Genomic DNA, 15,750 nt, shown 5'->3' with positions numbered 1-15,750 from the left:
CTTTGCCTCCGATACTCTGTAAGCATAATAGCACACAGGTCGCGGAGGAATGTTCATGTATAGAATAATTGGTCAGCTGTCTGACCGGAACAAGAATTATTATAATTTCTGCTCACAGGCCATCGAGAACGGGTAATTGTGTGTTTGTAGTGGAAAACGAAATGATAGTGATGGATGACACTTTCTTTATCATCTGATAGGTGGAAAGGCTTGCGGTACGCAGTACCATGCGAAGGAATATATCTCTCTTATGAGTATGTGTGGTTCAGAAAAAGAGCAGGGAGTATACTCAGTGTCAGTCTCCTGACGACGGACAGAGCACGCAGTCCGATACATTGAGTATGCTCCGATTCTTTTTCTGAACCACACATACTCGTATAAGAGAGATATATTCCTTCGCATGGTGCTACCACAAGCCTTTCCACCTGTTGCTGTCCTTCACCATGAATAGCCTGAAATCCCATCTGACTTTCTCCTTTTGACTTTGGGTGGACAGCTGAGGTATGTTGGGTGCACACGGACATCACCCAACGTAGAATGCAGACAGTTGTCATCAGATTCATCCATTCTTTCAAGTGACACAGTGCTCAGAGAAACTTCAGGTTAAGCTGTGTTTCAGCTTAACCTTAAGTATTGTTAAAACAACACTTTTAGTGTTATCAGAGGTCTACACCAAAATGTGTTACTTTAACACCGCTGATGTTATTTTTTACTCTTACAAGACTTGTTACAATGCACTAAAAATTTTAGCACATGGGAAAAGTATTGGAATGATCTTCTAACAGCACCGGATTTTTTTGCAGTGTGTAAAAAATAAAAAATAAAAAAATATGCAGCTTGGCCACCCGACTCCCCTCGGAAAAAATTTCTGAATCTGCCTCTGCTATCAAGGCGCGGTAGATCCGCTGCTAAATTGCATGTAACTTCGGACATCAGATTAGTTCGTTCAGCTAGCAGTCTGACCGCGGGAAATCTCAATCCCCTGTCTCCAGCTTTCACCTTCCTTCACGATTATTGAAGTTTACCCATTCTCGGAATTGTACATGTACCCTCAGTGTTTTTGCTGCTCTCCATCATGGGGAGAAGTGGCGGAATTCGACGCTTACGAGGGGGAGAGCTTCCGCAATGTGGATCAGGCAGGCTGTGGCATCATCATTAATTTTGCACAGCGCAAAGCGTGTGATCAGTGAACCGCATCCACATAGGCACTTTTGCCAACATTAAGGCCTGGTGCAAAATTCGCAGTAATCCTTTTCCGTTGGCATATGAGAGGATAAAAACTGCGGGTACCGCTGAAAACTCTTTAATTTCCCGATGGGAAATCCGGGTAACTCGTAAGGGTAATGAATGTATTCAGTGCAGTGGCCAAGCTTTAATTTCCCTCTCTGATTAAGGTACCACAATCAATGATTCCCTTTGCTGCGCCTTGGCGTTTCCAAAATGTGAAAAAATAATATCAATTCGAAAATATGTTTACGGCTATTAAATAAAGCAGATGACAAAATGAAACAAAATACAGAGGAAAGAACACGTCATTGGGTGTGCAGGTATTAAAACACTGCATGCTGGCATTGATGTAAAATACAATGGTGTAAAATTGCTGTAAAAGGGGGGTTAAGAGGGGAACAGAAAAATGAACAGAGACCGTGACGTTCCTTGCACGAAAATATGACTGGTGCCTTGCGGTGCTTAAAGTTGTACGCTCTCTTTCTAAACTAGGCTGGTTTACTGCATGTAACGCCCCGAAATCATGTTCGTCGTCTGGATGAGTTTCAAGGTCCAATGATACAAGAAGACGGATATCTGGCGGAAACTAGTCCGTCGTCGATAACTGATCGGCATAACACCGGAGGAATAAATCTAGGAATTATCTACCCCCATTGTTTACCTTTTTTCTCAGAGCAAGGGGTCGAATATTGCATAGGCCTATTTCATCATTAGTTCTAATGCATTCATCCCTTTAAATGTAAATGGATCCATGCGACAAGGCAGTACTATATTTAAAAAAAATCAGTGTTACCACTATTCGGTATTCCACAAATTCTATTCCATAGAACCACTAAGTATGTCGCTGGGCAGAACTTAACGCTCTGTTTTCTAAACGCAGCCGTGCATCGGCTTTGACATAACTTCAAGTTAGCTATAGCTGTTCGACGAATGCTCATTGCTTGTCGTCAGCTGGGGTCAGGTTTACGGCGAAATTGATTGCGTCATGGGTTCCTTAGAAACGATTCATTTTGGCGTCTTCCACTGTATAGTGGGGGTAGTCCGTAGAAACCATGAATGATTTAATTGAATGCGTGCCTTCATATAGCCATTATTCTGAAGTGATTGAGTCTGATGTGATATACTTACAGAGGAAATTGTCGAAATGTGGAGAAAAAAGAATAAAATTCAAGGTGGAAATTTAGATTTTTTTCTCTCTGAAAAATTATCCCTCTTGTATGAATGTCGTGCTGGCCTTGCTGTGTGTCAACAACATATCCAAGATGGCGTCTTACACTTACCTACAGAGTGTGTGATTTTCCTGCTTTTGTAAAAATGATCGACTTCAAAGTCTCAAAACATCAGGAATGATCAAGTTTGGGTTTTCTGAGGTTTATTGTACTGAATATTGCGAGGTAATGTATAGCCTTAATATTGAAACGGCGTTTCATATACTTGAATTTGAGAGTGGTGGTTGTTCGATGTTCGTTGTGGTATGGTGGTGGGAGGTTAGTTGGGCCTTTACCTCCTCCTCGTTCGACGTTCGTCATTCAATGTTGGACAAATTACCGTTTGATATTTCAACGTTGAATAAGTAACCGTTTGACATTCTAGATGCACATCCTTAAAAGTGATGGAGTGCAAAAGGGATAAAAACAAACTATACCTACAGCATTTCAGGGTTTGTTTGACCCCGAAAATCCCCATCATGCCCCGGGTTGCAAGGAGTCGTCTGCGATTGAGGAAAAGAACGACATCAGATTCAATGCAATCTCTAGGCGGAGCATGGGGTTTGGGTATTTGATTTTGATTGGAGAAAAGTATGGTGCGATGTATTCACTTTTCCACTCTGGTTTGCAAGTGAAGAACTCCACCAACAAGACAAGTTAATTTCATCAAAGCTATTTTGACCATGGAAATCTGCCATTGCCCGGTTGAAATGGAGGCAACGAGGTTGCTAAAGTTACAGAAGCACTCTAAAAGAAACAAGTTTAGAGCTGGGGGCGTGGGATTGATATCTTTTCGATGGACTGAAATAGTTTTAGTGAAATGGCAAGTATATAAATAAAAAAACTGTTTTATTTCCTCAAATAATTATACTGCCGTAAAAAACCATTGCCTACATTTCATGGCTTGTTTGATCCCGAAGAACCTGTACGCTAGGTTCCCTCTATAGGAGACAGTTGCTTGTGTATACACGTACATCATTGTAAAATGGCATGTGGAATGTAAATTGGGTACATTTAATAATCATATACCTAATGGAACTCTTTCTGGCAGTTGTGTTTAGAAAAGCAGGGCACCACCGTCGGATAATGGTGAGACTGTCTTTTTGATTCTGAAAAGGTTTAGAAGAACCTGCCACCTCAGAGAATATTCTCAAAATTACATTTTATAGGCCTACAGTCCGTGGCGGAACTAAGCAGAGAGAACTTGGCAATCAGTATGAAGGTGGTGCTTCTACTGGTCAGCTTCTGTCTTCTGATTGGGCGATATGAGTGTGCCCTGCCCATCGGTAAGTGAAGTGCCTATTAATCATGATCATAGTACTTGGCCACTGTATGGGATTAGTTGCACATGGTACCATGTTTATCACCTGGACGCATGCATCACTGCAATGCTCATACCATTGCCGCATTCCTTCTACAGTGACAGCATTTGCCCACACTGACGTTTGTCATTGAGTTGAATGTTTAGACTCGAGTCAAGTTATTTAGCCATTGTGACTTGAGTCGAGTCATATTATTAAAAAACTGTTACTCATTTATGGTCATTAAAAATTTGTCATTCACAAACATGCCTTCCGCTTTGGCTTTCAATGAAAGTGCAAACTGAGCCCATTTATCAAGTGAAAGATAAAAGCATTTTACAAGTTGTGGTATTTGTTATGAAGTGCAGGAGAACTCGCACGTGGACATCTCTACTTGGTCCCTGCAGTGGCATATCAGCCATAAGAAAGCAATAAATGGCCCTTGAAAGACTAATTTACTGGGAATTTTTTTTAACCGGGCTCACGCACACACCCAACAGCAAACGCAAAGACTATACATTCAAACAGAAATTTGTCCCAAGTGTTCAGGGAATCCTGCACCAAATGCGTAAAGCCTGTGCAGGCTCATGATGAGTTTACACCAAAGGACCATCGTCTCTGAGCAAAAATTCCCTCCCTTGTTCCTTGCTCTTCCGCACTCCAGTGCACCTGGCCGACAGCTGCAACAGCACAGTGCAGGCCAGCAACGGTGGCTTCATCGAGCCGGACAAACGCCTGCTGTACAACAGCAACCTGGACTGCACCGTGGTGCTGACTGCCGAGCAGGGCAGCCGCTTCCTGCTGCGCTTCTACCGCTTCAACCTGGAGGAGCCAGTCGGCGGCAGCTGCGTGGACCACCTGACCATTTACGACGGACTGGATAGGCTCAGCCCGCTGTCCGGGGCCCTCTGTGGCCGGACCAAGGTGGCCGACATTGTATCAAGCAGCAACAGTATCACCTTGGACTTTGTGACAGACGAAGACGGGAGCACAAACGGTTTTGAGATATTCTACTCAATTTTCACTGATGGTAAGTTGAAAATCAATATGCCTTGAAATCTAAAAAGCTCAAACTTTAATATTACCTAGCTGCCTAGAAAACTTAGCAGAGAATATTCAAATATAAGAAGGTTCAAAATTCAAGTTAAAATTACAGTTAAGCAGTTTAAAAGTAAGACCTTTGTCTCTGCTTAATTATCTTAGCCTGTTACATATATTATCATTAATTATTTCTGGTAATGACACTAAGGATTCTTCAAAAAGTGCCCTAGGCACTGCAGCTCGCGAGCCTCAAGAAACCTGTAAAGAGGAGTCAATGAGAAGCAGTCACAGTTTCAGAGGTTCAGAGGTGGGAGGAAAACCCCAGAAGGCTTTGTCAGGCACGCCAGTCGCACAAGGCAGGCTGCAGCTGCGTATTTAGGACTAATGGATTCAATCTTGTGTGATCCCCTCTTGTAGCTCCTTGCACTATTGATCAGTTTGCCTGCAGCAACAGCAGGTGCATTGACGCTGCATTGAAGTGTGACAGCTACAACATGTGCGGTGACAACAGCGACGAGACAGACTGTGACGGTAAGGGAGTGTTTCCTGACTCGGAACATTTCTGCTCCTTTTTGAAACTCTGTATTTCCTCCGTTGAAGTACGCAATTAACAGGCAACATTTTTATTCAGATCAGTTTTCTGCCAGAGCAGTTGATTTTTCTGTGTTTTTAATTTTTCTCCCCAAAGTTTGGGAATAATTGGAAAATTCGACATCGTGCAGCTCCAAATGTGCCCATCTGAAATTGAACCCTGCCTGACTTGTACGTATGGATCAGCCCAGGTTCACATGCTGACTTTGTTTCTATTCAAAACTTAAAACCGTGTCTGATCGAACTCGAGGCAAAAAGCACTGAGATAGAAATTTAATCAGCAACTGGAATTTATTTGCCCTGAACTTGGCCTGGAAATATCATGGGTGAAACTTTCTGTTGTTGAATTATCCAAGTGTGATCTTATTTCAACTGGAAGTATGTTGTGGCGCCCTCTGCTGTTCAGTCATAGCCACCTCGAGTGTGCCACGCTTTGTAAGTTAAAATCAACATGAAGCAAATTATAAAGGAACATAAAGGTATTGTGGGATCGCATTTCTGACCATTTCTTACCTTTTTGATGTCATTTATCATCATGCTCTAGTTCATTTATCATCATGCTCTAGTTCAATCCCTGCAAAATATTTTCACTTAAACAAAAGCTCTGACGTAAGTAAATGATATCTTGCGACAACCATACAAGCAGTGCCTGCAGGTGATGATTAGAGTTGTTCTAAAAATATACATTTATTACGACTAAAGATCACATCTGTGATACCCAATATTTCAAGTATCAAGAGGTCATTCTTTTTTTAAGTGGTAGAGAGTGTTGAGTGATGAGTTATTCCATACCAAAAGACAAAGTATTCCTATGTACTTATTTCACTTTGTTATGTGCAAGATTGAGATTAAGGACAATACCAGTTATAGAATTTATGGAAGTATCTAAGGCCAATTTCAAAAACTGTCTGTATTTAAAAATAAATTCGGTTTTGTTTTGCACAGTGGTTTGTTATTTGTTTAAAGTGTGGAACAGTGCATGTTTTGCCTTTGACTGTTTGGACAAATTCCTCTGCTATCTGCAGATGTTGTGGCCGAGGACACTGGTTTGAGTGCGGCCGCCATTGCAGGTATTGTAGCTGGTTCCCTGTGTCTCATTCTCCTCATCATGGGGGTGATCCGGGCAATCATACACAAGTACCAGTCAAACCAACTGCTCAAGCAGCTGATGGACGAGATGAGCAAACAGCCCACGTCCAACGAGTACTCGGACAAGGACTTCTGGGGAGACAGCAAGCCCATTGACCAGTAGGGTAGGCACCAGCCAAACATTTACAACCTCCGAACCTAGTAGCACATAGATGAGGATTTTTGGAGGCATTAAAAATCCACTTTGGGACCAGGATAGAAAGACCTTGCAATAGATTGGTTCTGTATATGTCTTCTGGGTGTCCTCAGAAGCTCATTGTACTTTGACAGGAATCTTTTTGAAGACCTTGACAATGCCTGTTTGGGACAAGGATAAAATAGACCTTTCAATGCATCTGTTCTGTAGACATTCCAACCAGGATGTCCCCCAAACCCAGGAGCACTTAGGCGAGGAGTCAATTTAGACATTTAGAGTCCAGTTAAATACATGTACTGATAAAGGCCTTGCTGTGCAGTGGTACGGGAGACGTCTCCACGTTCCCAAATGAATGTCTACAGAACCTAGGAATACTTACAGAGGACCAAATGCGCTATCTCTTTTTTACTATTCAAGCTATCGAAGTTAGGTTTTAGTTAGTAATTTTTGTGCAGTTACAGCAGTAATTTTGTATGTAGCATAATGACAATATGGTGCCATTAACAGCTTGGTTGCTGGATATGGGCAAGGTATAAGTACATCAACCATTTTAATGTGTATGTTTTGTATACAAGTCACGGCACTTTGGCGGGGGAGTTTTGAAAATAGGACGACTCACTGAGGACATTGTAAATTCATGTCTATGTATGATTAAAAGTGTTTGGATTGGCCTTCACCAGGTTAAAGGGACAGTTTCTTTTGTTAGGCCAAAATAAGACTGACATGTGGGGACATTTCTCTGTCCACATAACGTCTTCGATCGCTACAGAACAGGTGAAATATCGTGGGTATGTCCCCACAGCTACGGAACCAGAATGGGTTTACTTTTTTGTTTTGAATGTTTACATGGAACACTGTTCAAATCAATCGTCCAATAAGCACTCTTATGTTGTTGACTGGGCCATGTTGTTGGAAGATCGGGTCATTCATGTAAGGCTGTATAAATGTAGCCTGACCAGACATTGGTGTGTTTTGTGAAGTGGTGAATTTTTTGCCTGACATGAAAAAGACGTTTGAAAACTCACCAACACAGCAAAAAAGAAAGGACTGTGTGCGGGAGCATGGGTACCGTGAGACATGGTCGTGAAATGTCCAGAACGTTACCAGGCTGTGTGTTCTTTTGCCTGCGTGCCATGTTCATGTAGTTGAAATTACATCCTTGACATTTTATAATTAATTGGGTTGTGGTCTTGGCTGACTTGGGACATCCGTCAGCAGGAATGGTAAAGACAACAGATGTTGTCTGATCGTCTGGTAATAGTTCATTCGTACCATATGATACAAATCAAATGCCGCAGCTTCATTCTCAATAACCCTTGTCCCATACGGAGTGAAGCCAGAAATACCAAATACACAACAAAACAGAAATATGCAAAGGCGGGGGGTGGACCGAAAACAAACAAAAAATTCAGTGAATCTCAATATAAAAGAAAACACGATTAAAAAAAGTCCCAAGTCACAAACCTCATGAGAAATGATGCAGTCTTCTCCACCGCACCCTTCTTTCTTTTCTATTTTTTGCGCTCCGGGATCCCAGATAAATAAACATGACGGTTTAGACTTGATATATGCCGTCACGCTTGGCCGGTCTCGTCACGTGGAACACATTATACGCATGTGTGCAAAATACAGGGCAGCGTTGCAGGCAGAATCTGGGCCAGGCGAAATGGACAAACCATGCGAGCTGGGATAGAAATAATGATTTTCAGCTCTTCTGACAACACCTCCCTCCCCCCTCTTTTTTTTTAACCCATTCTTCACACCGGATCGGCAAGGTACCCCGGCCCCATGGGATACATCAGACACAAATCGCACATTAAAGAAGAGACAAATTAGTTTCACATGCTCAATGAATAGCTCTGGTCGGTCCAGGTATTTAATTTTCTTTCCGATTTGAACATCTGTTGCAATGTCTCATATTTATTGGATGCTGGATGCCCGCTGCCATTTACAATTTCACAGTTTGCCTGTCTACATATTGACGCAGCGATGTATGTACATAATACTTCACCTTTGGACGTCTGTCCTACTTTCTGGAACTAAAGCCGATCGCCGAAGCTGGGCCTGCCCACACGCCAAGTATAATGATAACACAACTGAAACTCAAGTTTCCCTCAAAAAGCTACACTTCAGCTAGAAAATGGCATTTCATGCTCCGTGTACGTATCAACACATGTCAACAGAATTCATTATCTTCCGCCGTGCTGAGCAGAAAGGGTTTTAAACGCTTATCCTCATATAAATTCAACAACTGAAGCATTTTACCCGAAACAGGATTGTTTATCCAAGCTCCAGACATGTTAATGTTTAACTGCATTTCTTTCACAACTCGTTATTGAGGAAACTTGTTCAGAATATTTTGTGCACGTTGCGTTTCCCAGGCAAATGGAATATACTGGGTTTTACACCTTGCTTTTTTATCTACAAAATGAAATACCCAACCTATTTTTCTTTGAAATGTAACCTCACAAGAAATGTTAGAGTGTAGCTATTACAGTCTGTGCCAACAGCCTACGTGTCCACAGCTTAATTTGGCCATTTAGAGACACTGGGACACAATCAATACACATGGTATTCAAACTAAACACATGGTATTTTAACTAAACGTTAAAAATGGCGTTAATGAGGAAATGGCGTTAATGAGGGTTAGAACATGACACGGTTAATGGTGCCGTCAGTGGCATAAATGTGTGCCGGAAATTGGGGGATGGGGATTTGTGTGTACCCCCACCTATCCCGGGATTTACGCCCGTGGCTGACGTTTTTACATCATGTGTGGAGCCGGCCTCGGATCTTAAATAGGAAATGTGATTTTATCTGTAAATATCGGTTCCAAAAGAAATTGTGTATTTGATTGGCGGGTGTTTGTACCAGCTGTAGATTTTGTTTCGATAAAAAGATGTTTGATTGTGACAAGAAAACTGTGTTCTTTTTTTAGAAGAAATATGTACGAAACTGCTTTCTGTCAGAGGCAGCCAGCCATTTGGTGGCCTTTACATTCCAACTGAAAGGTTATTTAGGTTTTCTCAAAATTTGAAACAAATTTGTAATTTATTCTACACAGCTATGGTGTTTCAACCGTCTATACGTTACCTTCCAGTCCTTTGTTATCAGTTTGTAAGCATTTTTCGAAAAAAAAAATCCGTCCATTTGTGAAAACGTGCAAAATGTAATCATTGCGAATTGTTCAAGTTCTGTCCGAATAGGACTAATAATTCTTGTAGTTCTTCAATCCGTAAGTCTTTTCTACTGTGTATTGTACAATTTTGATTTAAAAAAATTATGAAGGCAAACTGTGAATTTAGGAAGCATTTGCAACCTTTATTTATTAAAGCGGTGGACTCGGTGTTTTCATGGAAAAAATCATGTTTGATGAGCTTGTTTGATTTGCTCGGTCAGTGTGAAGAAAAACCGAATTCCGATTTTTTTTAAATTTTATTTATCTACTCTCTCGGACGTGTCCCCCGTCTCCCCCTGTATTCCAATTAGCTAGTTCCCTCTCCGACGGCATGCCCTTATCGTCGTGTCCCCCTCCTGGCCCCTGGTGTCCCGTCTGGTTCCCATTATTCCCTCCACACGGACAACAGAGGTAACTGATACCCACTGCAGCAGCTCCTCTTGGTCTCCTGTTCCGCTTCCCGCCATAGGCACCAGACTGCCCCGGGCTACCAGCTGGCTCAGAGTGGCCTCCTGCATCAACAGTTGTCACAGCCTCAGACCCGTTGCCACGGCAACACCCGCCAAAACTTCCCGGCGGGCGGGTCGGGCAACAACAGGAGCTGGAGGGGGCGCACCGTCCCGACTTTGCGCACGCGCGACAGGCGCAATCTCGGCAACAACCCCTGCAACAGTCCCGGAAGCAGCCGCCGAGGAGATTGCGACAGCAGGCAAGGCGCCAGGGGATGTAACCCGGTCGCCAGCACAGCCAATAGAGCACAAATGCAGCGAAGAGTGCCCCCGCCACAGCCAGGAGAACGTCCCAGGGAAAGTCGACAGGTTCGACAACGGTTGTCACTGTCGATTGAACAAAAGGCCAAATGATTTCAGACTGTAAACCATGTGAGGTACGAAAGCTGAAGAGTATAATGGACGCAACCAACCGTCCGGAAGAACTCTCAGCCGTTTGCTGTTAATGCTGTGTCCGGCTATAGGAATAACACTCGTGTGCCAATGATTTGACTGCATCAACTTACAGCTGCAGCCACTATAGACGTTTGTCTTACTGCTGGCCACATCTTTCAAACACGACGTAGGCTCCTTTAAGTTTGAAAATTGAAATCTCACAAAAGCAGCTGTTTTCTCATTGTTTTGTGCGTATAGTATCTTTGGATTTAGTTTTTTAAAAAGAACTTACGGCTGCAGTTGGCCGGTGGCGAAGGCCGCTGGTCCGTGTTGTCCCCACAATTGTCGGCGATGTCACAGCGGACGCTTCTCGGTACACACCGCCCGTTATGACACTTCAACTCGGTCACCTCATCGGTACACGGTCCTGCAGAAACACGACCGTGAGCAATTAAATACAATGTTTTTAAACCGTAGACACTCTCGTAAGTGAACACGTTTTTTTTAAGGTACGGACCTATATAGGCCAAATAAATAAACAGTTCTCGATTCTCCAACATAATTAAATGTAGGCCTATGTTGAGAGTTTTACAATGTGGAATGCATGTACATTGTATTGTAGGGTTTTGTATCTTCCTCTTAAAAACGATTCAAATTTGCTGTATTACGTTCGTTCTGGGGGGGGGGGGGCGGGGGAAATCTGCTAGTGAGTTTTCAGCCATTGACCGCATAAGTTTATTTAGGCCTACATACCTATTTGTATTTCAGTCCAGTTCACGCGTCAACCACCCAAAAAGTGCTGGGTTTATACTTTAAGACGTTTAGTGCTCGTGTTTATGGGATTCGGCTTGCAACTAAGCTAACGTTTCTGGGTTCCCTAGCCACTTCCCTCTAGCAATGCACCCCCTCAATGGGTGAGTAATGCTTAGTAAGTGCTACAGATCTTTTCTAGGCCTTATTTCCAACTGGAGTCCCTGTAGTGATGGCTTGTTTGTGTCATGTCCTCATCCACGGCTTAGCCATATAATGCAGCATGTTTGTGGAAACACTTGGGGAAGAAAGCACGTCGGCTTTCCCCCCGAGGAATTCGACCCTCGCATGAGGGGGCTACAGTGAGTGGAGTGGTATGGTGTTAAATTTAACCTGCATCAAAAGAGGTGGTAACCATGGTAACATTGACCGTAGCCGTTGGGTGCACGGTCAGCCGGACGGTGAGGAACTGGGTCTGGGACTCGACCACGGTGGACGGGGGGCCGAGCATGGGCTGGGGTGGTGCCGCAGACTGTCACGAGGTGGTTGACGTCATTGATGACGTCACCGTCCCATATTTGGAGATAGGAGCTGTTGCAGCCGGAGGGGCTGAAGAGGTCTGGCTGAGTGGAATTGGTAGCGTTGGCCGACGGTGCTGTGGGGATAACTATTGCTTCATCTACGAGAGAGAGAAAGTACTATGGTCGGTGAGGCGTGATCAGTTTTTTTCTCGTGCTGAAATTGCGCTCTGCGTTTTCACAATTGGTTCTGTGACATTTTTCACTAGAATTTTCGTTAAGCTCTGCTCACCCACTCATTTCCCTTCGAGTAAAATGTCTGATGATATTTCTGACTATAGTTTCTCTGCAAGCTTTCGTAAACTTGTTGCTCTTGTTAAAACTTATGATGGTTGTAACTTTATAGTGGGCCAGGGTTTGTACGATGGTAGTACATAATACATCACAGCTATACGTGCGCGTTGGTGCGTGCATGCGCTGGCATCACTCGGCGACATTCTGGATTCACGCTGGATCAGACGGTTACGAAAACCAAAGCCCCGGCCGCGGCATGCAGGAAGATATGGCGCTGTCTATTTATAGAAAGCGAACTGGAGTGAGCGGCGATGACTTCCATTAAAGCCCTTGTTTGCGGAGTGGATGACAAGAAATCATTCCTGTTTGAGTACGAGGAGAATAAAATGGAGAGACGAGATACCGCCCACACGGCCGACGTGCCTTGGTGGCAGAGATGCAAGAGAAAAGTGATGTCTGCTGGCTGGGATGTGAACCCACTTGACTTGGGGAGTTGGAGTGTGCTGCCGCTTAAATTGGAATTCATCAACCCCACCATGTGACCCGCAGTTCCATCTTGTGTTTACGTCACTCAAGAACATAGGCGTCGCGAAGGAGTGCCACAAAGGGGGACGCTGGCCCTTCCCGCTTAGTGAAAAAAAGGGAACTTTGATATAAGGGGGAGAAGAAAAAGCAGAAAGACAGGATATTGGACGAAAATGGCCGGATATACCTTGGAATCGACTCCGTTCTACCCTAGTTCCTCTACCCCCCCCGGAAAAAATCCCAGCGACGCCCATGTTCCAGAGTATCCTATGCTGTGACACATACACCTTCCAAAATAACTTTGGGTGTGGTTTTCCTTTAATTTCGGAACTTCAGCGGTTCATGTTACCCTTGAAAAATTACTGGAGAGTATACGCTTCGTAAGGACGAACTAGTTCACTGTACTGTCATCACTTTAAGCACACGCACCTTGTAAGATGAAGTACTCCTCGAAAGAGACCGCGAAAGCCTGGCTCGTTTTCAAGGCTTGCAGTACGAATGTGCACTCCGGCCGCAGGAGGTCCCCGGTTGTTGCATCTTCGAGGTTGTCATGTGAACGCAACCTCCAGGCGTCCTTCTTGTCGACGCGGTGGCCGCACAATCCTTGCATGCTGACTGCGTGACAACCATTATTGAGGTTAAATAAATCACGTTTGGTTTCAGACAGTGATGAGGAGAGGCAGTTTTTTTTTTGTGAATTTGATAAGCACTCAACTTTCAGTATTCCACTTGGGGATCCATTAAGTGTCAGGTTCTGCTTGTCACACATTTCCAGCAATGCTATACTGGTTAGTTGGGTACACTATAATTTGCAATGATGAATGGTACTACCCAATTGAAACCCTGTTTATCATTACACATAACTGTTTGGTTTTAAAGCACACTTTGTTTTGTGTTGTTATTTTTAACGACTCTGCACAAGTTATTATCTAAAGCAAACCTTTAAAGTGTAATTTGGAAGCCGGCTATAGTCTTTCACGACCCTTGATTTGTAAATGATTTTTTTCTATTTGCTGTTAGAAATTCTTGTCAACATGTCAAAATGTCCTGGCATATGCCTTGACTTTTTGGGGCGTTTTTTTTTATTCAGTCTTTTTTTTTTAAATTAGCAATGCAATTAAAAAATTCAATGTATTATCTTCCTGATACATCTTTCTTCCCCTGGACCAACAACACACGGCGTCTTGATTTCTCCCCACCTGCGACTCTAGATTCATATCCGGTGCTGTCAGCTCGCTGCGATTAAGCAGCTTCTTAATGCATGTATTCCAAAGGGGGAAAAAAGAGATAAAAAATACACCTCTTTAGCTGGTGTGAGACAGGGTGCCTACCTGCAGAGCTTTATTATATCCGCCGTCTCCAAGGTCGCTTGTAATTCACTCTCCAAGATGAGACGGTATACGGGGTAAATAATTTGAGGACAATACGCCAACGCGACATACAGCTCGCGACAGGGCCTTAACCCCATTAATGGAGTTCATTGATAATTGTAGACTACAAATTTTCAAATTACTTCAATGCTGTCGCGCAAGATCTGATGATAAATCTTACTCATGTAAACTCTATATTTGCTACTATTTTAAGAACCTTCCGATAAGCTGTTCGTTTGGTAATATTCAAATTGGTAAGCCAATTTCGTGGAGATGTGTGAAACACATTTTGCACTGCTAAGAAACGAAATATAATTTGCTCTTGGATTAACTTTGCTCTTTTGAACTTACCGTGCATTCAAGTATCGATAGATTTTTAGGAAATAAGGTTACTTTTAGGTAATAAGTCGTTCATTGACATTTTGCTGGGTTGCCTAAAAAGTGCTCCAACCTTCTTCCTCCGAATGCCTGGATAAATCACTTCTTAGAGTACCTACTTACCAGTTTGTGTACTTGCACCAAGTCCATCGAGCAGCGTCGCTAAGAGCAAGATGACCAATTTTGCGTGTGATGTCTTCATGCCGACGGATTTTCTCGACTTCACTTTTTGGGGGGGGGGAATCTCTGTACACTCAATTTACTGCTTTTATCACAGCGACTAATTTGCCTTTAATCTACGCCTCCCCGCTGTCCTTATAGATGCAAAGCAATGTTGTCGTTTGCCAGGCCTCATGAAACACTCAAAATATTTGGGTCGTGAAGTTTTCGCCCAGTGCTCTTGATTTTGTCGATTCGCTGTACCGCTTTGTTAGCACAGAGTCAATATATTCTACCCAGGGGTACATTCCGCCAAGTCAGGAAGGCGATCACTATAGGAACATGCAGCGTGTTAAACATCTTTTACTTTTCAAAATGTCGATGTTTGCATTGTTGATTTTGACCGACGTTTAACAAAGTGCTGTTCTGTGGAATAATTAAAACAAGGCTGGAGATTTCAACAAAATGCCAAACTTACAAACATACATGCATGTTCGTTATAATTAGTTGCACATAAATTCAGTTGGGCAACAATTTTTGGAGCGAAGAGAACGGCGCCATCTTTGAAAGTACAACCACTGTGGTGGGAATTTACCTGCAAAACAGTTCATATTATACCACCATTACTCATCTGCCTATGATGCATTAATGTGATCGCATATTTTATTCAGGGCTACTGCATGCAATATTCAACACTGATATATAATTATGAATTCGTGATAATGAAATAATGATCGTGATCATTTGAGAAAAAGTGATACTGAGTAGTTCTTTATTACACTCCTGAATGGCTTCCATTTCATTATATAAACATACATCTCACAGGGTTTAAGGTTTAAAGGTTTGCGCGAGTGTCACTGATGTGCTTAAGAATTAGAGACACTAATTTCATCACGTGCAACCACTGAATAAGTACAACATTGATGTGCTTGCTTGCTTGCTTGCGTCCGGCAAGCTAACATGAGCAGTATTTATCGCCTCACAGTGTCCATGTCAGAGGTTGTCTGTGTAAAATCTTGTTATGAACAGGAAATCACGTCC

The 15,750-nt window shown here is 43.0% G+C and overlaps 2 protein-coding genes across 3 annotated transcripts; one reads left to right on the top strand and one right to left on the bottom strand.

The window, feature by feature from the left end:
* Positions 1-2,463: 2,463 nt before the first annotated feature.
* LOC110973677 (suppressor of tumorigenicity 14 protein-like) lies at positions 2,464-9,265 on the top strand. Its single transcript, XM_022224673.2, has 5 exons — positions 2,464-2,621; positions 3,605-3,721; positions 4,401-4,766; positions 5,195-5,308; positions 6,394-9,265. Exons 2-5 carry the CDS (start codon positions 3,652-3,654, stop codon positions 6,618-6,620), a joined length of 777 nt encoding a protein of 258 aa, XP_022080365.2. The 5' UTR covers positions 2,464-2,621; positions 3,605-3,651; the 3' UTR covers positions 6,621-9,265.
* A 511-nt stretch (positions 9,266-9,776) lies between these two features.
* LOC110973676 (uncharacterized) lies at positions 9,777-14,987 on the bottom strand. 2 transcript variants are annotated; one of them, XM_022224671.2, is made up of 4 exons: positions 14,674-14,987; positions 13,232-13,417; positions 11,859-12,144; positions 11,008-11,142 (listed from the first exon to the last, which is right to left on the bottom strand). In XM_022224671.2, the coding sequence occupies exons 1-3, from the start codon at positions 14,750-14,752 to the stop codon at positions 11,864-11,866; spliced, it is 546 nt and encodes a 181-aa protein (XP_022080363.2). In that variant the 5' UTR covers positions 14,753-14,987; the 3' UTR covers positions 11,008-11,142; positions 11,859-11,863. The 2 variants fall into 2 exon arrangements, with proteins under 2 accessions (XP_086994603.1, XP_022080363.2); XM_087138477.1 differs by lacking the exons at positions 13,232-13,417; positions 14,674-14,987 and adding an exon at positions 9,777-10,667 and having other exon boundaries at positions 11,859-12,092.
* Between the last annotated feature and the right edge of the window lie 763 nt (positions 14,988-15,750).

This window comes from Acanthaster planci, linkage group LG06 (assembly GCF_054643075.1).
Source record: "Acanthaster planci isolate LZ-2023a linkage group LG06, COTS_SCS, whole genome shotgun sequence".
Lineage (NCBI taxonomy): Eukaryota > Metazoa > Echinodermata > Asteroidea > Valvatida > Acanthasteridae > Acanthaster > Acanthaster planci.
Note: the sequence above shows the minus strand (reverse complement) of the source record. Positions and strands in the feature narration are given on the sequence as shown.